Here is a 24791-nt window from a genome sequence, read left to right on the forward strand (position 1 = left end):
CTGCACAAATTTCAAACCCCTCTTTTACCTTAGCGGTAAAATTTTCAAAAATCCTATTTAAGCAGATGTCTACGCCATAAAAGCTATCTGTATGCCAAATTTCAACCAGATCTGTCCAGTAGTTGACTGGGTAGACAGATAGATCAGTCAGCCAACTTTTATTTTTATATAGGTACTTACTAGAGGATGGCTGCGACTTCGTCCACATGGAGTTATGTTTTGAAATATCCATTGGGAACTCTTTGATTTTCCGGGATAAAAAGGTGCCTATGTAAATTTTTCGGTATGCAAGCTACCTCTGTACCAAATTTCATATAAATCGGTTTAACGGATGGGCCTTCAAGAATCCCGTGAGAATTCGTTGATTTTCTGGGATAAAATGTTGCCTATGTCCTTCCCTGGGATGTAAGCTAACTCTGTACCAAATTTCATCAAAATCGGTTAAACTGTTGGACTGTGACAAGCTAGCAGACAGACACACTTTCGCATTTTTAATACTAGATGATGCCCGACTTCGTTCGCGTCGATTTAGGGTTTCGAAAATCCCTTGGGAACTCTTTGATTTCGGAATGAAAAGTAGCTTATGTCCTTCCCTGGGATGCAAGTTATCTCTGTACCAAAATTCGTCAAAATCGGTAGAACGGATGGGCCGTGAAAGGCTAGCAGACAGACAGACACACTTTTGCATTTATAATATTAGTATGGATGTAACAACCTACAAACTAGTGCATAGTTTGTAGGCAATTTATTATTATTTTATTTTTATTATTGTTAATTATCTTCAGCAGAGCAACAACAAGTTAAAGAAATATTTTCTCCTTTTTCTGCAGAAGTTAATTGTGGCACTGATTATCCTTTGATTGCAAGATGTTATTTTACTGTAAACCAGTTAAATCCATTCTTCTTTTTCTTCTTCTTCTTCACTCTGGGCTGGTTTCCGCACTTAAACGTTTCCGTCTGTTGTGCGTCAGTTTCCTCCATATTGAAAACTTTATTTGGATTACTAATAAAATTGTGTTCCCGAAATAATGACTCCATTAAATCAAAAAATTATAACTTCCTCTATTGTCATTCCTTTAGCTCGAGTGTCTCTACAATACAAAGAGCCAAAGGAATGACAATAGAGGAGAGGATTTTCGATTTCCTTTATGAAACTTCCGGATTTCGACGTAATAGTACATTACAGCCCAGGCCTGAAATAAAGCGATTATTGGCCGAGTATTATTGGAAGGCTGAGACGAAGCAGAGGACTTTCAAAGTGATTTTGAAAGGACGAGGTGCCAGTCGAGTCCTTTTAAACTAAACGTGGTTGGTAGTCGCTATTTCGGCTGAGACTTGTATAGTACTTTTCTCCCATTTGCGAGGAATCAATAAAAAATTAATTAAAGGAACAGAGTTTAAATTCATATGAAAATGTATTAAAAAAAATACAAAACATTTTTTTTTATAACATTATAATTTTATAGCAAACGTCAACAGCTACTGTTATTGTATCTAATTTATAGAACGTATCCCCTGCTATAACATAAGACTCTAAAATTTCATTAATATTGCCTACAAAGACTACGAATGGTTGCAAAGATTTCCCAAATCTGTGCAGCTTAGAAACCCATTCAGCTATTGTGGATTTGAGGTCACTGCTTGAAGCAATTTGGGTTATAAAACCGTCCCTTACTTCGGTCTTTGAGGTTTTCCAAGTGTCCTTATTTTTGTTTCTTGTTGTTGGAATGTTCGACGCTAGAAAAGGCAATAATAGCAAACTTATGCTATTAATCACCTCACACGTGGCATTATCTGAAAATAAAAGCCTTAGTTATAGAAATGGATTTGCATAATCTGCTTTTCGCTATATTTGTGGTTATGAATGTGAATTAGAAACACTAACCAGTCACTGCAGATAAATATTTTTCAATGATATGTTTCAATTGCTTGTCTCTAATGTGGAGTAACTTTTTTCGTGCAAGTTCTATTATTTTCGTGCGCAACATTCCTATATTTATATAAAAGTTGCTAGATTTATCTTCGAATAACTTTTCAAAGTCCTTCAATAACAAGTTATATCCTGCCGGTTGTTTTAGTTCCTCGATATTCATTAAAATACTCCTGCAGAGTTCCAGTCAACTTTTTGGTTAGCCTGTAACTTCGTTTCGCCATCTCGTAAATATCTTCTTCCATGTCAGGTTTCTGGCAGCTGTCAGTTCCATAATTTTTGTCTTTTGTCAGTGTCGGTTTTTTAGTAAAACATAATTTCTTTCAACTTTTGAAAATTCGTCGTAACTTATTTCTTTGAATCCTTTTTTATTCAAAAGCCTTAGTTTTTGATTTAGGGCTCTTGCCTAAAATAGATTTTTGTACATTGTACAATGGCTTTTCGTGTTATATGCCACAACAGCAGCTGCACACCTAGACTGATACGTTTGTCGCTGTATTAAATTAGTTCTTTTGCTGCCAACAAATTTAGCAATAATGCTATTAAACTGTTCCACGGTATTACTGTCAAAATCATTTATTAAACTTCTTGAGTGTGTGGCAACTATGCCTACAATATATTGGATTTTGAACCAAAATGTCGAGTTGTTTACTTTTGGCACAAGATCATCACTTTTTTTCTCACTACTGCAGTAGTGACCTTCACACTCGGCGTGATGTCCAAATGCGTGATTATATGCATTTGAAATATCGGCGTAGAGGCTATTTATTCGCACTCCTAATTCAGCTTTATCGTTTTTGTGCTTTTTTATTGCCAAACAAATCACTTTTCTGATTGCGAGTATCCTTTGGGTGGTGAGCATTTTTCTCATTTGTAATGGGTATTTTGTGTCTTTACTAACTGCTACTAATTTATTGCACATATCACGGGGAATATGGTATCGGCATTCTATTTTTTCTACCGTTATGCCTTTATAAGGTCCTTCTTCCAGGATCTTTGAGTAGGTGCTGGAATCTCCATCTGCGATAACTCGTCCATATATGAGGTTATACATAATATCTATCGAATTCCGGAATCCCTCTGCTACAATTTCTGCCTCCATGCCAGAGGAAGGACCCTTGTAGTTTTTGTAACATGCATGATTTTTTGGCGTCAATCCTTTATTCGCTGCACGATCACAAATACAGCAGTATTTGTTTTTCACACCTAGGAAAAGAACTTCTCCGAATTTCCTACCAACTATGGCAGCTGCTCCAGAAAGTGCCGCATAATTACTTTTGTATGAGCGCTTAGACCAGCAGGCATCAGCAATTACATCAATGACTGCTATACCATCTAAGACTCTGCCTTCTTCTATTGCAGCCCGTCTTTCTCGTTCCGCTGCAGCTGCCATAGTCTGATGAGCAGTTTTTTCCCATTGCTCACAAACGACAACGTGTTTTTTATCAAACATTTGTTGTGTCATTGTGGGAAGATTCATTGCTGTACTTTTGCTGGAATTGCTCCAAACCAATACCAGCGTTTGTGATTCCGGAAACCGCAGCTGTATTTATGTCTTAAGTTTTCGGCTGGGTGTGGATTTGATGTATTTATAATAAATTTGGCATTGCACATCTCGCAAGAAAGTTTTAGTTTGGAATAAAGCCCTATTTTTGTCTCTCTCGTGATATTTAGATTCGATAAGTTACAGCCAAATTGAGGTGCATGGTTTGAATTTTTTTTAAGTTGTTCAAAGAAGTACATTTTATATATTATAAGACGTTCACTAGCGTCGCATATATTTTCATTTGTTGATTCTTTAGTCTCCTTTTTTTTTAAACTGCCTTTTTCCTTTTGTACACTCGATGTTTGATGTTACTGAAATTTAAAAAAAGTTAAGCATTAAACCTAGGATGAATTTTAATTTGTGAGATATTTTACATACACATACATATTTCAAAACATACCGTTCTGGTGCAAGACATTCGTCACTTTTTGGATCAAGTTCTTCCGAAACCCCAACATTCTCTAAAACTCCAATCGTAGGTCTGAAAAAGATAATAATATTGCTAAAAAAATCAAATTACATCACGTGATAATTTGACCGTTCTTTAAAAAAACTTAAAAACTTAATAAACTTTAAAAGTTGTGTAGTCCACACGGATGAAGTCGCCTGCATAAGCTAGTGTAATATAATAGTACATTGTCATATAAGGACGGTAAGTAGGTCTTTTCTTCAATATATTTATGGTCAAAAATACCTTCCGATATCAATTTTAAATAATTCGAATCAATAGTAACTAGTTTTAAATCCACTTTTTAATGATACAACGTCCAAACCCATGTCCTTCCGGAAGGAGCTTCTGGAAGGACGCTCCAGCGAAAGTGCGTCCTGCTGGCAGGACTTATTTTTCATGTAGAATTTGTATGAATATTCGAGACGGTCCTTCCGGCAGTACTCGATTCCATGCCTGATACAAAAGTGCAGGGGTAGACAACTATTTTATGAGTTTGAAATAAAAAACAAAGGCATTTGATTTTTTACTGACGTTTAATTTTATTCGTTCTGTTTGCGTCGCTCACGTACGATAACGCCTAAGGAAGATAAATAAAAAAGAAAGGTATGAGAATCACGTTTACTTTATTCCTAAAAAATACAAAAAAAATAATAGTTATGCTGGGATGCCATGCATGATATGATATGTGAAGCAGTTTCTCCCAGTCTGCGGAGAGCATAAAACACAACGTGGACCACATGTCTTGCAAAAAAAGCTCGCTTTCTGTTGCTTTTTGTGAATTCGGGAACAAACGATACATTTACGTTGAACTCTCTTCCTTTCATCCGATTTTGACAAGGCTTCAAGAATGTGTTCTCCACTACTAGCGATGTTCTCATTAGGCGGCGGAACATTTTCTAGTTGAGCATCAGTATCTTCGCCCGTCAGAGCTAATACCAAGTTGGTTGTAAACCACCTGTGTGAGACTTGGTCGTGTTCTGCACGAAAGAAATTGTTATAAACCAGATACGCATTTGTTTCTATTATGCCTAGAACTGAAGCATATACTCTGTGCGCCCATTTATGGGTGCCCCAAGCTTTTTCTAATGCCAATCCATCCTGCCTGATGTGGTTGTGAATATCGATAGCCCCAGCACCGTCAAAATATTGCTCTACTAATTTAGGCCTATCGACTTCTCTAAAAAATTGATTTCCATCATCGTCCCATCTCTTTTTACGTGATGGCTGGCCAGGCAGTGTCGTTCCACATGTGGCAACAAATGTATGATTTTTTTTGTCTCTCCATGCACAGGCAATGAGCTGCACAGAGTCTTTTTCCGCTGTACTTACAACAGATGCTCCTTTATGCGATGGACACCTTGTAGCCATCTCGGAAGAAGGATAAAAACTATGTGCTGTCTTTACTAGTCCAATGAAATATAATCCAACTTTAGATAACTCTACAGCTGTTTTGACTGAAGCAAACCATGAGTCTCCAACAACTACTCTTCCAGAGCCATGCCATGGCTCAGTTAATCGCAAAGTAGTTGCAGTTCCTGCGCCTAATTCCCTCTGCCATTTCTTGGCACTCATTGATTCCTTGCCCTCGTTAATTTCCATCCTGATCATAATATTTGTGCCACTATCACATGCAGTTTTTACTTCACAACCTACTCCTTTCGGTTTTCTTTTAATTTTCATAACTGCTGGCATACCGTCTTTGAAGTACGCACCTCTTCCGTACCAGGCGAACATGGACTCATCCACAGTAATTTTTGAACCAGGACGGATGGTATGTTCCAGTTTCTCGTTTACCATCGTTACTAAAGTTCTGACGTTACGCCATCTGTCGGAATCATCGAGATCTGAGGGTTGTGTGAAGCGCAGAGCCATGAGAATTGTCTCGAATCTCTGACGACTCATTCCAAACCTTTGTCCAAAATTGGCTGGGGGATATATACCTTCAGAAGTCGTATTCCAGTAACATCGACGGTCCGGCAGTTCCTGAAGCGTCATAGCGTACATTATATCTATAAACAGTAGTAACTCTTTCTCAATCAAAACTTTTTGTTTTGCTGGAAACATGGAGTTAGTGCATTGTATTATGTAATGAACTTTCTCCCGGGGAAAAACCATAAAAAAAGCGTCCTTTACGCTTTTTGTGCCCCTCAATGGTTCTTGTAGGGTAGCTTTGTAATTACCCTGTTGTCGTTGGTCGAGTCGTATTGCCTCCATAAAAGTCCAGGTAACACCCTTTACAAGGACTATATTTTCGGAAGAATTTATTACGTTGCTCGTACTGGTAGTCGGATAATTATTTGTCTCCTCCTCATCTTCGCTTGAAGTGGATGAGTCTGATTCAGACGGTGCTGAAAATAATACCAAAATACTAAATCAATCAAAGTATAAAAAACTCAATCGGTGATCATTACTTATCACCATTGTAAGGGTACTCTGCTTTTTAATTATGCACAAACGGCGCGGTGCGGCACTAACAAAATCAAACGTCAGTCATAAATAAAACGCAAAGTACTGTTCCCGTGGGATTCGTCTATAGCCTATAACCTTCTTCGACAAATGAGCTATCCAACACAGAAATAATTTTTCAATTCGAACCAGTAGTTCCTGAGATTAGCGCGTTCAAACAAACAAACAAACTCTTCAGCTTTATAAAATTATTATAGTAATAGGTAATATAATAATAATAAATGTATTTATTTCAGGCTAAGTACCCATATTGTTATACAAACTTAAATATACTATCGAAAGTAAAAGATAGATATACAATCTTTCACATTAATAATATTTTAATAGGATGTACTTACAACATTCTTGATTGGTATTTGCTTCATTTAAATTTTCGTTTTCATGGTCAGCAATTAAATATCCGACGGGCACGGTTGAAACTTTTTTATCAATATCCCAATATACTCTTGCAAATTTGTTTTCCACTTTTCTTACTGTACCCCAACAATAACTGATATCGTAATTATCGCCAAAATGTTGACGACTCCATGTATTGTCGCCATCTTGTTCGTCGAAATAGGTAGCTTTGGCGCGAACGCGGTCCCCACGTCTTATATTCGCAGCCATTTCGGCCCAACTGGTCGTAGAAATATGAATCAAAAACTCGCAAAGAGAGAAAAGGACGCACTATATAGTGTTACTTGTTTTGTCCTGCTAGCAGGCTTAGAAAACCTCATATAGCCAAATCTATTGCGTCTTACCGGTAGGACGCAAAGTCCTGCTGGCAGGACTCTGGACGTTCTATCATTAAATTTTGGCTACAATTTCCTTTTTAATTACTACTCGGGAACTCAGATATCGTTTTGCGAGAATTCGGTTCAAATAGCAAAGTCAAAATCAAAATCTTATTACGATCAAAAGGAACCCCAGATTTCGATTCTGAAAAAAACTGTCCTATAATAAGGAATTTCAAACTTTTTAAAATTCTGACGACATTTTCCTTTTTAGGGTTCCGTAAGGAATCTTTATAGTTAAACTGTGTCAGTCTATCCATCTATCCGCCCGCCGCTTATTTCAGACTAGCTTATGCTCGCGACTTTGTCGCGTGGACTACACAATTTCAAACCCCTATTTGATTGAATTTTTAGAAATCGATTTTCTTAACGGATGTCTACGTCAGGGGGCCCCTTGGGGTTGAATTTTTAGAAATTGATTTTCTTAGCGGATGCCTACGTCATAATAGCTATCTGCATGCCAAATTTCAGCTCGATCAGTCAATCAGTCAATCAGTTAGTCAGCCAGTCACCTTTTCCTTTTATATATTTAGATTCTCTTGGTTACTAGAAAGCTGTAATTTGGCGATGATTGGTGATATGTCGCACTACGGAACGCGCGTGTGGCTCGACACGCACTTGACCGGTTTTTTCATGATAACCGCAACATCCAGATATCGATTTTGAAAGAATTCGGTCCAATGCCAAAGAATTTCTAAATAGCATAGATTTTTTAAATTATTGATTCTATGAAAACCTGTGCAATGAAGTTGACCTAGAGCCGTAAATACACTATTGATACATACATGGGTAAGGACCAAATTCTTTGCATCGTTGGACAACGGAAATCACACTGGAATGTGTCACACCGGAAAAAAAAGTCGCACAATAAAATTGTAAAGGTACGTGTACAAGGTTTGAAGATGTACATCAGCCAAAATAAAAATAATTTTAAATCATGTGTTTTTTAATATCAAGCATGATAGAACCAAAACCTTCAAAACATCTCTCGAAATCTGCTACACATCTAAAAAAACTAAACTGATAAATTATTCATATAACTAAGAAAAAAACAGGTGTTTCCAAAATCAAACAATAATAATGAGTAGGTATCAAATTATGAACAGTAACAAAAAACAACAAACATACTGTGCTGAGATCAGTAGGAATGGTTGCGTTCATCACGTGATAAAGATAAGATAAAGCATCTGTCTCGTTCAATCAGGTAGTGTCAAACAAAGCTTTATTTGTCTTGCTGACGAGATAAACGCAACCATCGTAGGCCTGCTGAAAAGACTAACAAAAAATATTGCACATAAAAGTACATATGAACTTTTTTTTCCGAAATTGGATTTTTTGGCTTATCTTACTCAGAATCGTTTGTACATTCGAACTTCATATAAGAAAAAACGAGTCCATTGTATGAAAATAAATTTTACCTGTGAGTCACGTTCATAGACATAAAAAAACCTACATACAAAAACGTGACAAACTGGAGTGGAAATGTTCGGACACTTTTTTTAAGTTTTTTTAGGTTCTTATATGGTTCGAATTGTATAACCGATTCTGAGCAAGATGAGCCAAAAAAAAAAAATTTATGAAGAAAAAAAGGTTCATATCTTTTTGATAACCGCTCAAATATCTATATAATAAAAAAAGGTTTCAAAATGAAATAATGATACTAAAACTTAAACAATCAAGAATGCCAATGCTGTCAACAAAGTAATTCTCTACAAATTATTTATATAATTATGAAAAAAAAACTGTTACAAAAATCAAATAATAATAATGATTATCAAATTATAAACAATAACAAAAAACTGCCGACATGGGCTGAGATCAGTAGGAATATTATGGTTGCGTTCATCAAGTGGTAAAGACCGCAAGAGAAGTTCAATCAGGAAGTGACAAACAAAGCTTTTTTTGCTTTATCACGTGATAAACACAACCATCATATCATTTCTGATTGCATGCCGCAAAGACTAACAAAAAATATTCCACAATTAACTGCAATAAACTAAATACGTTTCAAAACGAAATATAATGATACTCTTTAAAAAAAAAACTGAAGAATATTGATGCTCTCATTTAAGTAATTTTCTTCGAATTATTGAGACAATCTTATTTTCTGACTATAATAATAATGATATCGAGATCAACTTAAAAAAATATTCATAAACAAAATCATACGTATGCAGAATAATGTCTAAAATACTTAGAAATAAATTTGGTCAAAGCTATCAACCAAATAAAAATCGTTTGATTGTTCCCATATTCTTATTTTCTTAACAATAGAATCATTAGTAATAATATCGAGATCAGTTTTTTTTGGCTTTATGAATTTTAACTTAGGGGTTTTAACAGTCTTTAAGAATGTGACTGTGTAAAAAGTTTCATCGTCTTTAATTTCTATTTTGTCAACAAATCCTACATAATACTTCCACGATTTTCTTAAGTAGTATCTAACTAAAACTGTGTCATTTATTAAAATCTTTCCTTCGACTTTACTTGACCTTTCCTCTAAATGATCATCCTCACTTACATCTTCTTCATCATTTTCCTTTGGTTTTCCAATGTCATTTATTAAATACTTCCCTTCAATTTCACTTGACTCTGTCTCTAAGTCATTATCAGTTTTTTTCACATTTCTCACATTTACATCTGCTTCATCATTTTCCTTTGGTTTTCCTATGTCATTTATTAAATATTTTTTTCCTAAATTAACTTCCCTAGACACAGTCCGTAAATCCTCATCACTTTTTTCTTTTAAATTTGCTTCATCCTGTTTCTCTTCAAACTCAGGCTTTCCTTTGTCATTTATAAAAATCGTGCCTTCTATTTCACTTGACATTATCTTGATGTCCTCATCACTTTGTTTTTGTTTCCTTAGTGTTTGAATTCCGGATGGGGATGGAATAGGGTTTGTTTGTTCATCAACGTTTTCTTTTTCTTCTTTACGTTTGATGTGTAATCGTTGCTTTAAACTTACTTCTCTAAGCGCTAATTTTCCATATCATATGACTGAAGGTCAAAATAGGCTAAGTTTTCAGGTGTATTTCTTACTTCGGCCAAAATTTTTACTTCTTTCCCTTTATAGTCTTCATTCGTTTTTGAGATTCGTTTTTCTGTCACCACTTCTGTACTTAGGTTGTGTTTAGTTTTAGTTCCTGGTCTAGTCTCCATATTCTCTGTTTTCTCTTTATGTGTTTCCTGCTCCTCCGAGTCGGTACTATTTACAGCCTCATTCCAATCAGACAAGTCACTTTCAGCATATTGGATCTCCGTGTCCGTATTGTCGGAAGAGTCAAGGCTCTTTATTCTCGGTCTTCTGGTGGTGATATTTTTTTGTAACGGTTTTTTTAGACTATGTGTTTTTATGCCAAAGCATTCGCAACTGCCTCGAATGCAAAAGCAGCTTAGAGGTCTATATTTAACAATATGTGTACTTTCAGTCACTATGGCTTGATGTATTTTCATGGTGGATGGTACTGCTAAAATTTTTTCGGGGCTTGATATTATTATTTGTTCTATGTCTTGTTCAGAAACATTAAAAACTTTGACAGATGTTTCTGTTTTCGATAAAAAGTCAAACGCCGACTTTGCATCGACAATGTCTTCGCCGTACGCAACTCTTGCATCGAGAGTTCTTTTTATTGCCCCACCGACCCCATCGGCGGCACCTTTGCCATGCGACGCTTCAAAAAAGAACCATGGAGCTTCGTTGAATCCTAATTCCTTTGTTTTTTCGCAAAAAAGGAAAAAGTTTTTCTTTTGACGGTACTGTGTCGTAGGCCCATCAGACCAGAAATGGATACGATCGATTGTGGGAAATGATTTCTTTATGAAATCCATGACTGGTTTTAGGTGACCCCATATAGCTTCAGGGCCATGGCCACGTCCGGGTGTCGTTAGAAATCGGGGACCTCGTCTTCGCCGGCGAAGACGCTAGAAGACGCACTAGTCCAAAGACTATAAATAGCTTACTAAAATGGCGGGCGGAGGAGGAATGTATATAAAGTGGTGCCCACGTGATCCCATTCATATAATTTATCTTTTTTCTCACTCCCTCTATAAAATACAATAGCCAAACAATGGATTTTATCAATGATGGTCGGTTTTTTCTCTTTCTTACAATTCTACTATACGAGAGTTCAGTTGGGTGGGAGGCCGGAAAAGGACGTGACGTAGTAAAACCACAGACCAGTAATCCGTGTAAAACTAGAGATCACAGACCATGCTAGAGATGAGCTCGAAACGATAACTCTCGATAAATCTCGATTGTACCGGCTAAATTTTTCCGATTTTTCGCTACATTACGATTTTTTCAAACTACCGGTTTTTGTTCTAGAATGATTTTACCATATTAAAATAATTACAATTTGTGAAAAAGAAAACAAATATCAGTGAAAAAAATGTATTTTCATTTAAAATCTTTTTACACTACCACCGGTTCGGAATGCAGTCTGCTGTGAAGCACCGGCAAGAAACTCAACAGCTGTTTTTTTTTGTATAAAATTTGTTTTGTACAAAATATTTTTTATGTACAAAATATTTTTTAGGTACACAAAAATATTTTCTTTACAAATTTCAGAAAGATACTTCAGTATTTTGTACCAACCAATGATGTAAAGTTTACATGTATTTAAAACTAAAATAATTAGGAATTTGAAAAGATATTTTTGGTTATTATTAAACAAGATTTTATCTAATGGGTCATGCCAGTAGACCGGTTAGAGAACACAACTACGCGGTGGTAAAGCGAGGTTTAGACTAGCAAGAACTTCTTGCAAGTTATTCCGCAAGTACTTGCAGAATTGTTAACACTAAGGCTCAACTCACACCGAAAGAGCGGCGAAGGGCAGCGAAGCGCAGCGACCCGCTCGATAAAGAAGGCGCGCGGATTCCCGCGACTGCTCGAGAAGTCGCTGGAATGCTCGAGAAGTCGCTGGAATGCTCGAGAGGTCGCGGGATGAATTCACGGGTCGCTCCCCTATGCGCAGTTCACTTCCAACAAAACTGGAGTAAACTTGTGTTTAAGCAGTGAAAATGGGTATTTTGGATTTAATTATTATTGCACATATAATTGAAGCAGAAGAGGAAGAGGCCGAAGAGATAAGGAGGGAAAGATTTAAAAGAAAAAGAAATATTTGGGTACACGACCTGTGGAAGAAAAGACGTTTGTTTGGCCAATTTCAAACATTTTGCACAAATTTACATCTGTATCCTAGCATTTATTATGACTATTATAAAATGAACTATGACAAATTTGAAAGTTTGTTGGAAATTCTCAGGCCACATATTCAAAAACAAAATACCAATTATAGATTGGCTATTTCCGCTGAAGAAAGACTGTCAGTCTGCCTCAGGTAAGTTAGTAAATAAAAAGTATATGGTTCAATTGTATTGTTATTTATTGTTCAAATACACTATTCTAACAAAAAAATAAAATAGTTTTAAAGAATAAAAAATAGTTTTAAAATAGTTTTAAGGCAACAGTTCTTTAATAGTCAAATGTCGTATCGATATTGGTTTCGGAATCCTCTTCACGCAATACAGAATCAGAGGATCTTTGTTGTGATTTCGACATAGCCTGTGGTATATAAGGCGATGGAGGTGGGTCGAATGAACTAGATCTGGAAGTTAAGGTTGAATAAATCGGAAGTGGGGAGTTTGTCTCGTAGATATTTTCTGTGTTCGTTTCTTGATAACTTGTTGAAGTAGACGGTATTTTGGATGGTGTGTATGAAAAGGATGTGGTTGGAATGTTTGTTTCATTGTAATTTTCTGTCACAGATCTAGGACTGATACTGGTTGTTTCCAATGGATAATTTGAAGAAGATGGCATGGTTGTATTATTTCCTGTGGCAGATAAGTTGAATTCAGCTGTATCTCGTGTCATTTTATCACCGGTGTCATCGGCAAGTCTTATTTCCGTTTCATTTATAAGGCGGAAAATTTCGCCCTTTAATTTGGCTTGAATATTTTTAGGCATTGTTTTCACAGTTCGGCCCATGGTTAAGAAAAAACTAATGGTTGGGTCATGTTCTATTTGCTTTCCTTCAATATATTGTTTGAACAATAAATTTGTCATTTTGAGAGGCTGTTCGTTGGATGAAGAGGTCTGGTTTGACAGCTGCGACTGTGGCCGTGGTGACGGTAATAGCTGCGACTGCGGTCTTGGTGACATAGACTGATATTCGCCATCTGTGGTAATATCTGAATCTTCTGGCGAACTCGTTAAATTTGAAATTTGTTTCCTGCTTTTCATGAAGGGTTTTATGAATTCTAATTCTTTTTCAAATTTTAATGGGCGTTCCACTGTTCTAGCTGACCCACTTCTACTCTCTCTTAATGAAATGCCCTTTCTATAACTATCTCGTAATTTCTTCCAAGACTTTTGGCAATTCTCCACTGAAAATGGTAATAATATAATTATTAATATAACAATCTTGTTATGTTTTTATGGATTTTAATTTTTCATGATGGTAACAATAATCTAGATAATAATATATACACACGGATAAAAGTAGACAAACTACCGGGGCTGTTACTCTTGATTTATCGATATGTGTAACTATATCTGATGATAATAATTATATTTTGTTTCAGATTTTTAACTACTGCTATCAGTTTCAAAGCGCTAGCTCACGAGTATCGAATGGGATATAGTACTGTACTTCTAATTGTTCACGAAACTTGCTCTGCGATATGGAAGTGTTTACGGCCGCGTGTTATGCCAAAACCGACAGCTCAGCTATGGACCAAACTAGCAAAAGAATTTGAAACTCAATGGAATTTTCCTAACTGTATAGGAGCCATAGATGGCAAACATGTTAATATAAGAGCACCTTGGAACAGCGGCAGTCAATTTTATAACTACAAAAAATATTTCAGTGTAGTTTTATTAGCCATAGCTGATGCAAATTACCGATTCGTTGTAGTCGATATTGGAGCATACGGTCGCAATAGTGATAGTGGCATTTTAAGCAGCTCCAGATTAGGACAATTATTGAATAATAATACACTGGATATACCACCTAGTAAATGTTTGCCAGGTACGACAGAAGCATTGCCACATGTATTTGTTGGAGATGAGGCTTTCCCGCTACATGAACACATAATGAGACCTTTTCCTGGAAGCCAAATGTCGACAGACGTCGAGAAGAAAATATTTAACTATCGCCTAAGCCGTGCAAGACGTATTGTAGAGAGCAGTTTCGGAATACTAACACAAAAATTTGAGGTTTTCCAAAAGAGAATTAGAATGCAACCCAAATACCTGGACATTATGATACTAGCGTGCACTTGTTTACATAATTACCTAAGAAATGATGAAATATTTGAAAACATAATTGAAACAGTGCCAATAAATAGTATATTACAAAATCTTCAAGCGGATTCTGTTTCCCGAGAAAATGCTATCTCTATAAGAGATAAATTTAAGACTTATTTTAATTCTTGTGGTGCCGTTTCTTGGCAAAACGAAATGATTTCCCGTAGTTAAATAGATTTAACAACAAAATGGTGTGAAGTTTTACAAAAGACTGCGCCGTATGTAAACTAACGAGTTCTAGAATTTGCGGACGACATCGCAACAATTAAAAGTTTTTTTTTCATTTTAATTAAAATTTTAAAAAAATGGTTTATTTTAATTTTCAAATAAAAATAATTAAACAAATACATACTTACCAGACATATTCATTTCAGCGCCCACTTTTTGCCAAGCGTTATTTTTCATTTGTTTATCGCTGTAATGCCTTGATTTGATATTGTATAGGGCTTATGTTTAACTTACCACCAGGTATAGTAACATATAACAGACAAAAATAGTAAATGATTACCAAAATTAAACCCGCATTTTAATGTAAAATTACAACCTAAGTTTTAACATCTCGCTATCCTATTTAAGCAAAATGACTCCAAATAAATCATTGTTAACCCAAAAGTAGTAAATGATCACCAAAATTAAAACAGCATTTTAATGTAAAATTATAACCAAAGTTTTTACATCTTGCTATCCTATTTAAGCAAACTGGCTCCAAAAAACTCATTGTTAGCCCAAAAATAGTTAATGAAAACCAAATTATTAACCATATTTTAATTTAAAATGAAATGCAAAAAAATAAAATCTCGTTATCCGATTAAAGTAAATTACCCTCGGCAAAAAAAATATTTTGCCAAACACAGTAAAGTAAATTTACTCCTAACCTTTTTGTCTCCAAATTGATTAACCACTACAAAAAAAAATTATCTTGAGCGTTTCGTTTACAACCAAATGCTATACCTAAAATAAAAAATAAAACTCTTACAATTTCAATAATCCCTTTTTTAATTATTGAAACAATCATTAAAAAGATAGTCCTCTTAAAACTAATAATAAACAGTTCAAAGATCTTAAAACTAAACTAATAATAAGCATTTAAAAAATCTTAAGAAGAATCAGTCTTCTGTATTAATTCACTGCACAATTAATGCTTTCTTAGCTTTGGCTGGTCGTCCTCTTTTGCGCTTCATGCCAATCGGAATAGCTCTGGCCTCTGAAGGTGGCTGGACGTGCTTAAGCCGAATCGCCAATCCAACGAGATGCTTGCAAATGTAATCTTTGAGAAACTTTGGGCAATTGCATGTGCCGTGTAACCAATTTTCCTTTTCTCGGGGCATTATAACTTCCCACTCTCTAAAATGTTGCTCTTTGTATTCGTCAAAGGTCTCCCATGGCTTTTCATAATTTTTGCAATCTAAATCCGACCCAGCTGGAATTCTGTATGAGCAAACTAGCTCAGTACTATTCTTTAATGGCACCTGCTTCGACAGTTTTGCCCATTGGTAACTTTCTGTCCACATCTTTAAAGATACTGTCGGCAGTTGAGCGAACCGTCTCTCAGTATTATTAATCACGTATTCATTAGACCAGTCCTTGACTATATCAGAAGCAATTACTAAGAACCGCGCCAAAGGATGACGCTCACGAAGCGTGCCACCATCTTTTATTGTTTTATTGAAAGATTCCAGAGCATTGTTTGTAGCAGGAGTCCCCAGAGATGCGCCCAAATACCAGAAACGATTTAGTATTAGCCATTCATTTTCAAAGTATGTAACAAAATCTTTTTCGGCTTTCCACTTGTCCAAAAATTTTTCGCTGGCTCGATCAAATATTTCCTGAGTTGAGGCACACTGTAAAGCATCAATATCTTGTAAGATCTCTTTTTGGGATTTCTTTTGCACACTTTGCTCTACTCTTGTTTGCATCTTCTTTTTCGCATGCGCCCAGCACATTCTTATGACTGTATCTGTTCCAAATGTGCACGCAAAGGCAGTTTGTATAGCCTTCGCTGCATCACAGACCAAAACTTTACAACTTAAAGTGTATGAAAATATTGAGAAAACTGCTTTTTTTAATGCGGAAAATAAAAATATGAAGTCTTCCGTTCGTTCAGCTGTTGTCACAGCTAATCCAAATGGGTGAAAATGTTTATCTCTGTCTGTAGTTCCAATCACAAGTACTGGAAACCCTTGCCAAATGAGCTTATATGTGGCATCCGCGTGAAGAACAGAACATTGGCGTGATAGACCAATTAAATATTTCGTCGTTAACATGAACCGGAAGTTCTGATCTAAATCATCTTCAGAAATTTCATACGCCAAAACAAAAACTTCGTGACCGTCATCAGGTATTTCAGAGTTTTCTTTTAACCATAATTCAAGCTGTCCCAAGCTTATTACCGATGGCCCGTATTTTTTCTTACGTATGATTTTAAGATAATTGTTTAACTGTAACTTAGTCGGCAGAACTAGTCCATTAATTTTACTTAAGTTCTTCATAATAGATTTAGGTTTCAAACGCAGTTCGAATAGTTTTTCTATTTCCTTTTTCGTTGCCTCATTTATTCCCCTAGTCGACTGACAGTCAGAATTTTCATGGTCGTGACATGTTTCAGTACGAAATAATAATATATCATCACACGATGCGTCAAATAAAAGATAAATCGCGGCAGAACACTGAATTTCAGCCCGAAGCTTCACTTTGTTACAACGATAGTAACGTTTTACTCCTTCTTCAGTCGTATGAATTTTTTGTATTGACCAGGTCTTCTCATTTTTGATAAATTCCTCAGCGCTCCGCACAGTTATAAATTTTCTTTCAAAAACCCAAACTTTATTTTGCCTTCGACGTTTTTTCGTATGCTCTGTGATTTTATATTCGTCTTCATCTGATTCCGATGAAGTACTCAACAGCGGAGCACACGAACTCGGTCCCGCTAAGTTTTCATTCGCCATTGCAAAGAAGATAGATACCAAAACACACCCAATAAAAGCAAGTGCTCGCACGCGACTAAATTGGCGATCGTGTCCGGGCGTGCGCGGCGCTTGCGGTGTGGTGGGAGAGGATCGTAAGCCGCAGACATAACTTAATATGGCATCATAATGCTTCATTTGGTAATAAGCCTACATTTTATGTCAATCATAGTGGTTTATTTAGGCAGAAATAGCGCATTAATTTGCTCGCTAAGATTTGGTGATCATTTACTACATTTGGTGTTCGAATACAATTTGAAGTGCAGTCGTGACTAAAATAGCTAGTACTATTGTAATTTTAGACGTTATTTATCTGGTGTTAAGTATATATTTTTGGTAAAAGAACTAAGGGTATCAAAGCATTTTATGGTGATCATTATATTTAACCCCATTGTATAGGCAGTCGTACATTTGCACTAAATAAATAAGCTTTTCTTCATCAATTTCCATCACTTCTGTATTCGTTGAACTGCAAGGAATGAATGCGAATGCTCGCGCGGGAAGCGGGCGTGAGGGGCGGGATATTGCCAGCGGTCGCTCGCGACTGCTCGAGCATTCTCGGGACTTCCCGCGACTTCTCGCGCAGTCGCACGGCTCCGTTCGGAATTCGCCGGAATTCCCGCGGCGCCGCAGGCATCCGCGCGACTCGTTTGAGTTTACTCATGCGATAATAAGTATTATAGTAATGAAAATAAAGTTAAAATTCAAACTGCACTCCGCTTCGCTGCGCCTCGACGCTCTTTCGGTGTGAGTTGAGCCTAAGAGCAATATTGTACATGTACATACATTTGTGACTTGCGGCAAGTGAGCTTGACGTGATTGTTTACACGGTAGAAATAGCTTGCGGAAGTCAACTTCTGCAAGTTTTGTTGCTAATCTAAACCTCGCTTAAAACAATAATACTTATGTACACTGAGAAAAATTTCCTCTGCCGCACTACGTAAAATAAGGACAAAAATCGACCACAATGACGTGTGTAACCCGCTCCATTACGCGTACGTAGTCGGCATACTGACGCTCATCATGGAGCGGGTTACGTATTTACTCGTGGTCGATTTTTGTACGTACGTACGTAACCCGACATCCGGCTACGTATACGTAGTGCGCAAGTCGCACTGAATACTCCTGAAACTACGACTGCAACACCCGTATGCTATTGTTGCGGGCACAGTAGAACACGGTGAACCATACGTGTGTACCACGGCGCCTTACGTACGATACTGTAGCGGGCACAGTAAATAATGGTGAGCTATACGTATGCCTCGCGGCGGCCTACGTACGATACTGTGGCGGGCACAGTAAATAATGGTGAGCTATACGTATGCCTCGCGGCGGCCTACGTACGATACTGTGGCGGGCACAGTAAATAATGGTGAGCTATACGTATGCCTCGCGGCGGCCTACGTACGATACTGTGGCGGGCACAGTAAATAATGGTGAGCTATATGTATGGACCGCAGCGGCTTACATACGTTACTGTAGCGGACACAGCAAAGCACGGTGAGCCGTACGTTTGTACCACGGCGGCATACGTACGATACTGAAGCGGGCACAGTAAATAATGGTGAGCTATACGTATGCACCGCAGCTGCTTACATACGTTACTGTGGCGGACACAGCAAAGCACGGTGAGCCGTACGTTTGTACCACGGCGGCATACGTACGATACTGTAGCGGGCACAGTAAATAATGGTGAGCTATACGTATGCACCGCGGCGGCATACATACGATACTGTAGCGGGCACAGTAAATAATGGTGAGCTATACGTATGCACCGCAGCTGCTTACATACGTTACTGTGGCGGACACAGCAAAGCACGGTGAGCCGTACGTTTGTACCACGGCGGCATACGTACGATACTGTAGCGGGCACAGTAAATAATGGTGAGCTATACGTATGCACCGCGGCGGCATACATACGATACTGTAGCGAGCACAGTAAATAATGGTGAGCTATACGTTTGCACCGCGGCGTCATACATACGATACTGTGGCTGACACAGTAAAGCACGGTGAGCAGTACGTGTGTACCACGGCAGCATACGTACGATACTGTAACGGGCACAGTAAATAATGGTGAGCCATACGTGTGCACCGCGGCGGCGTATGTACGATACTGTAGTGGGCGGTTAAAAGTAAATAGACATAAAAGATTTATATTATTTATTTTCAATCGTAAAATTGAGCCATACAAAAAAAACCACAAAAAGCTCAATTAATCATACTGTTCTAGAATTACATGGTCGTCAACTTGGCGTACCCGTGAAACATAATAAAAGTTTCATATTATTTATTTTCAATCGTAAAATTGAGACATACAAAAAAACCACAACAAGCTTAATTAATCATACTGTTCTAGAATTACATGGTCGTCAACTTGGCGTACCCGTGAAACATAATAAAAGCTTCATATTATTTATTTTCAATCGTAAAATTGAGACATACAAAAAAACCACAACAAGCTTAATTAATCATACTGTTCTAGAATTACATGGTCGTCAACTTGGCGTACCCATGAAACACAATGATAGCTTCATACTATTTATTTTCAATCGTAAAATTGAGACATACAAAAAAAACCACAACAAGCTTAATTAATCATACTGTTCTAGAATTACATGGTCGTCAACTTGGCGTGCCCGTGAAACATAATAAAAGCTTCATATTATTTATTTTTAATCGTAAAATTGAGACATACAAAAAAACCACAACAAGCTTAATTAATCATACTGTTCTAGAATTACATGGTCGTCAACTTGGCGTACCCGTGAAACATAATAAAAGCTTCATATTATTTATTTTCAATCGTAAAATTGAGACATACAAAAAAACCACAACAAGCTTAATTAACCATACTATTCTAGAATTACATGGTCGTCCACTTGGCGTACCCGTGTATAGCTTGCCGTAACAAAATGGACTATGTTTTGTGCGAATTTGCTCAATACTGTAAAACATTCATTAATTCAAAGAGGTGAACATAGATTGTACATCGATTTATATACTTTGTTTGTTTTAAGTCTGTCTCACCTTAAACACATTTGTGAATGGCACAGGAATAATACATAGTTTGGCCACGAGGACAAGCAATTCCTCGTGGCCAAAATAGATAGGCAAATTACTTTGGCTAACGAAGAACGGAGGCGAAAAGTTATTCTAAAGTCCATCGAACAGTGACATAAACTTTTAAATTTGACATTATGGTCATTGTGGCCGGTACAGGCGAAACAATGGTATTATAATTATGTAGTAGGTAATTGTTGGTTCTCTGCACTTGATACGCATAGTAATGCTCATTAAAATCTATAGACTCTAATGAAACACACTCAAATGTAACTTCATCATTGTCAAGTAAATAAATATTTTTAATTTCACCAAACTGTGGTAAGCCTGAAGATTCTGAAATATCTAGAACGACAATTGACGACAACTCAAATCGGACACCATGTAGTTTCATCCATGATAATGAGTACCAACAATTATTATCGATTATACCTCGAGAATGAAAGTTTAGCCTTACATTTTCAATTTGCGCATCTGTCATACCATGTTTACCTTTTTACCATAAGAGATCTTCTTTATAGTTTCATTTTTAATAAAAGTATCGTTTAAAATTAATTGATGTTTAATAGCTATTGTTTTACAAACATTTACTCTGTTGTGCGATGCTCTGGCCACATATTTAGATATTCGATGCTTGGCTTCAAACCTCATCGTCCAGATTTGGGTAAGAGGGCCAAATTTTTTAAACATTTCTGGATAATGTGTAAGAAGTTGAAACTTTGGCTTTAAGTCTGTTTCGGTTAATTGACGATAGAGCTCGTTTAATTCAGCTACTGAAAATTTTACTTGATCAACCGTATTTTCATGGACTCTATGACTCAAAAGTTTATCCAACAATTGTCTTAATTTGATGTATAAGAACCAAACTTCGTTTTCATCTGGGACATTATGTCCAACAATTAGCCCAAAATATCGAACTAGAGTTAGCATTTCAGAAGCCGAACATTTTAACTTTAATGTTGAGCCTTCTGCTGCTACAGAATTGCATGGTGTCGATGATGAATCAGGTCCATAATTAAAATACCGTATTCTTGATTTCAAATTGTCAAAAGAAATTAGCATCTGAGTGCGCACTAGATTCTGTATTACAAATGACATCACATATCGACAAGCACCCTCGAGATAGTCATGTAAAACATCTACAGCGACGTTTTGAAATAAGTCAAACCCATCTAAAGCAAGCCACGAGCATTTTTCTTTAAGACCAGTCATATAAATGTCATTTAAATGTAAATCATTTTCATAATTGACATTGTTTCTCAACAACGTGTCATCTTCATAAAGAAGTGTTTTAATTTGTTTTTTATTAGCAGTACAAATTCTACATGGCCGATTTGCAGAAAAACTTTCAACAAAACCTAACATGGCATTCAATCCTAAATTATCTCCCGTCACAGCTGCTACATAAAACTTAATTTTGCCGTTATACACATCAGTTTCAACATGAATACCATTGATCTTTAAATCATTAAGAACATCAAAAACTTTTTGAAAAATTATGTTGTTTCCAAAGCTTGTTCTGTCTGTTGAGTGAAAAAGAGCCAATAATAAAATATTTTGCAAAAGCGACACGTAGTGAGGTGGAAGACATGGTACTGAGACATAAATAGCTCCAAGTTTATGAATCCCAGCGTGGCTTCCTAAGGGATTGCCTATTTCAAAATCGTCAAAGTAGATTATTAATGGTAAAATCATTGCATCATGCTCTACAGAATTTTCTGTCATTTTTTTCCATACTGAACCCTGAACAATATTCTCAATACCGAAAGAGTCATTTTGTACTGTGTCCAAATATTCAAGAGTATCCTTCATGAAATTTTTTGATGAAAAAATTAGTTTTAAATTTTTATTTAACGGAATCACTTGCATTGTACAATTTACTTGTACTAACAACGAACCAGCCGCCGTTTTTTTAGCCTCATTACGTTGGCCCACAACCACTTCAAGGGGCTCAGAATAAGTTCCTATTTCATTAAAATATTTTAAACGTTTGTGTTCAGAATCTAATTTCTCAAAAGCATCGCTGAACGCGCTAAATATTTTTTTAACAGCATTTTTAACATGAACATTATTTTGGTCTGGTGGTACCATTTTATTAAACTGTCGCTCTATAATGCATTGTGATTTAGAATGAAATAATTGAAGGTTTTCTACAAGAACTTGTACGGCTTTACGCGGTATTATCGGGTTAGCATATAAAGTGGAGACGAGACTTGCAGCATGGTGTCCAAGAGAGTTTTCGTCTCTTTGAGTTGGTAGAGATTCCATTGCATTTGCTGTTTCGTAAGTTTCTTTGTTTGAAGTTGATGGTAAATTTGAGATATTGGCTTTTGTATCTGTAGCAATCGCATTGTTACTATTTGGGTGAGGCAAGACTGACAATGATGACTGGTGGTCTCTAACTAAGTGCTTTTTGAAAGATGCAGAGGAAATGTAATGACGATAACACCCTTGTTCACCACACCGAAATCCGGAAAATCCTACCGTTAATTTACAGAAAGTTCGAACATGATTTATAAGTAAATTCGGAGACGCACTGGCTTTTTTGCAATAGTAACACGAAAACATTTTTTAAAGTATTAACTCTAGATCAGTTAAAAGAGTATTCACAGCCTGCGTGGGCCTGTCAAATTTAGTTTTAATATCGTAGAAACCCAATTGAATAAAAAGCCATATGTCTCCAGCTTCCTCCGGGTAACAAGCTCCTGTCGACTGAAATATTTTAAATGCACAGTCTACTGCTGTTACTAATTTGTTAAAACTATACAACGTGTCGTTTATAACTACGTACGCTACTTTTACCTCAATAACGTTAGGGCCAACAAAAATAACGTATGGTTGAACTGTGCGGCCCAGCCTCTGCAGGTTCTCCTTTTTTTCTATGATCTTGTTGGTTACGTCGGTATAGGTTTCTTGACAGACAAGACAGACAGATGGACAGACGTACAACAAAGTGATCCTATAAAGGTGCCTTTTTACTTTTGTAGTACGGAACCCTACTAATATACCAGCGATTAGTATAAGTAAAGCCTCTTCCACTGCCAAGCCCGTCGCTACTTGCACACCGATCAGATTTAGAACTCTTTGTTCTAAATCTGTTAATTTGCAATAAGTAGCAGCACCAACACCAGTACCAATAGCTGCTCTATGCAGATGAGCAGCTTTTTTCTTTGTATTGTTTTTAAAATCACTCCACACCTTAAATTAAGCATATAGAAGCAAACATTTTATAAATTAGTGACAACAACCTCAAAATGGGTGAACATAAATATACATTTTACTAACTTTTTTCCATTTCTCAGGAGTTTTAGTGTCACCACTGCCATCACTGTTCAGTAGTTGAGCCAGTTGCCACCGGGCGCGTCGCATGATTGCGGCGCGCCCGGTGCACGAGTCGCTCGGCACGTAGGCCACCGATGACTCATCCTGGAACCTTCCCGAAGCTCGCCTTGTGACTGCCTCGTCACAAATAGGTGAACATAAATATACATTTTACTAACTTTTTTCCATTTCTCAGGAGTTTTAGTGTCACCACTGCCATCACTGTTCAGTAGTTGAGCCAGTTCCTCCCACTTACTGAGACTAGAGATCCTGCCTCTTGCATTCGAGGATGGTTTGCTAAGGTCTCCATGCCTAAAAAGCAATAAACTCGTTTTAAAGTTCACTCACTTATAAAATAAAAACAGTAAACACCAAATAACTTTCATTCCACTTACTGCTCCATGAATATTACCATCAAATCAAATTGCGACTGACTCGTCTTCATTTTTATGATATTTATTATTTTTAAAATTTTAAAGCAACACCTAATTTGCAAACGTACAACCGCCGACCGCGTAAACATAAACAAACGATATAACCACCTTAATTTTGATAGACATCTACTTCCACTAAGACTACTTCTCAGAAATGTCCTTTTAAATTTGGTTGGGTTATAAGAGTCCCCGCAGACCACAAACTTTTTATCGGCCGATAGTTTGGTCGGTTTCTTAATCAGTATGAAGATGTATGTAAGTGCGCAAATTATAACGATTACATCTTCATACTGATTAAGAATTTCGAATAATTTTGTGGAACTCCCAGTCGGCACACAGAGCTGCAATAGTGAATTTGCTATCGGAGTTCGTCGAAATGTCGAGGTACACCGAGCCAGATGTTGCAGCGAACTTTTCGAGTCTGTAAAAATTACGATCTTATTGTTATTTATTGTTTCCGCGTATGATAACGCTTCAGCTATTAAGCTATTCAGCTATAAGCATAATAATTCATACGTTAGCGTTTATTTTA

At 36.8% G+C, this 24791-nt stretch overlaps 4 protein-coding genes across 4 annotated transcripts in view; 3 read left to right on the forward strand and 1 right to left on the reverse strand.

The window, feature by feature from the left end:
- The window catches only part of LOC117983663 (plasminogen receptor (KT)), a 174094-nt gene that overhangs the window by 101191 nt on the left and 48112 nt on the right, over positions 1–24791 (forward strand). The window lies entirely within an intron of this gene.
- Positions 1–24791, forward strand: part of LOC117983857 (EARP and GARP complex-interacting protein 1) — a 72385-nt gene that overhangs the window by 1538 nt on the left and 46056 nt on the right. The gene's annotated exons all lie outside the window — the stretch shown is intronic.
- LOC138402589 (uncharacterized) lies at positions 1501–23842 on the reverse strand. The gene is made up of 4 exons (XM_069499792.1): positions 23790–23842; positions 3877–3957; positions 1886–3787; positions 1501–1794 (listed from the first exon to the last, which is right to left on the reverse strand). Exon 3 carries the CDS (start codon positions 3408–3410, stop codon positions 2337–2339), a length of 1074 nt encoding a protein of 357 aa, XP_069355893.1. The 5' UTR covers positions 3411–3787; positions 3877–3957; positions 23790–23842; the 3' UTR covers positions 1501–1794; positions 1886–2336.
- LOC138402587 (uncharacterized) lies at positions 11975–14831 on the forward strand. Its single transcript, XM_069499786.1, has 2 exons — positions 11975–12511; positions 13755–14831. The coding sequence occupies exons 1-2, from the start codon at positions 12192–12194 to the stop codon at positions 14647–14649; spliced, it is 1215 nt and encodes a 404-aa protein (XP_069355887.1). The 5' UTR covers positions 11975–12191; the 3' UTR covers positions 14650–14831.

Source organism: Maniola hyperantus, chromosome 7, assembly GCF_902806685.2.
Source record: "Maniola hyperantus chromosome 7, iAphHyp1.2, whole genome shotgun sequence".
NCBI classification, from domain to species: domain Eukaryota; kingdom Metazoa; phylum Arthropoda; class Insecta; order Lepidoptera; family Nymphalidae; genus Maniola; species Maniola hyperantus.

Coding starts and splice junctions, on each gene's coding strand:
- LOC138402589 (XM_069499792.1), bottom strand. CDS start 3,410: ATGAATCTTCCCACAATGACACAACAAATGTTTGATAAAAAACACGTT.
- LOC138402587 (XM_069499786.1), top strand. CDS start 12,192: ATGGGTATTTTGGATTTAATTATTATTGCACATATAATTGAAGCAGAA. Junction 12,512..13,754: donor AGACTGTCAGTCTGCCTCAG/GTAAGTTAGTAA, acceptor ATTTTGTTTCAG/ATTTTTAACTACTGCTATCA.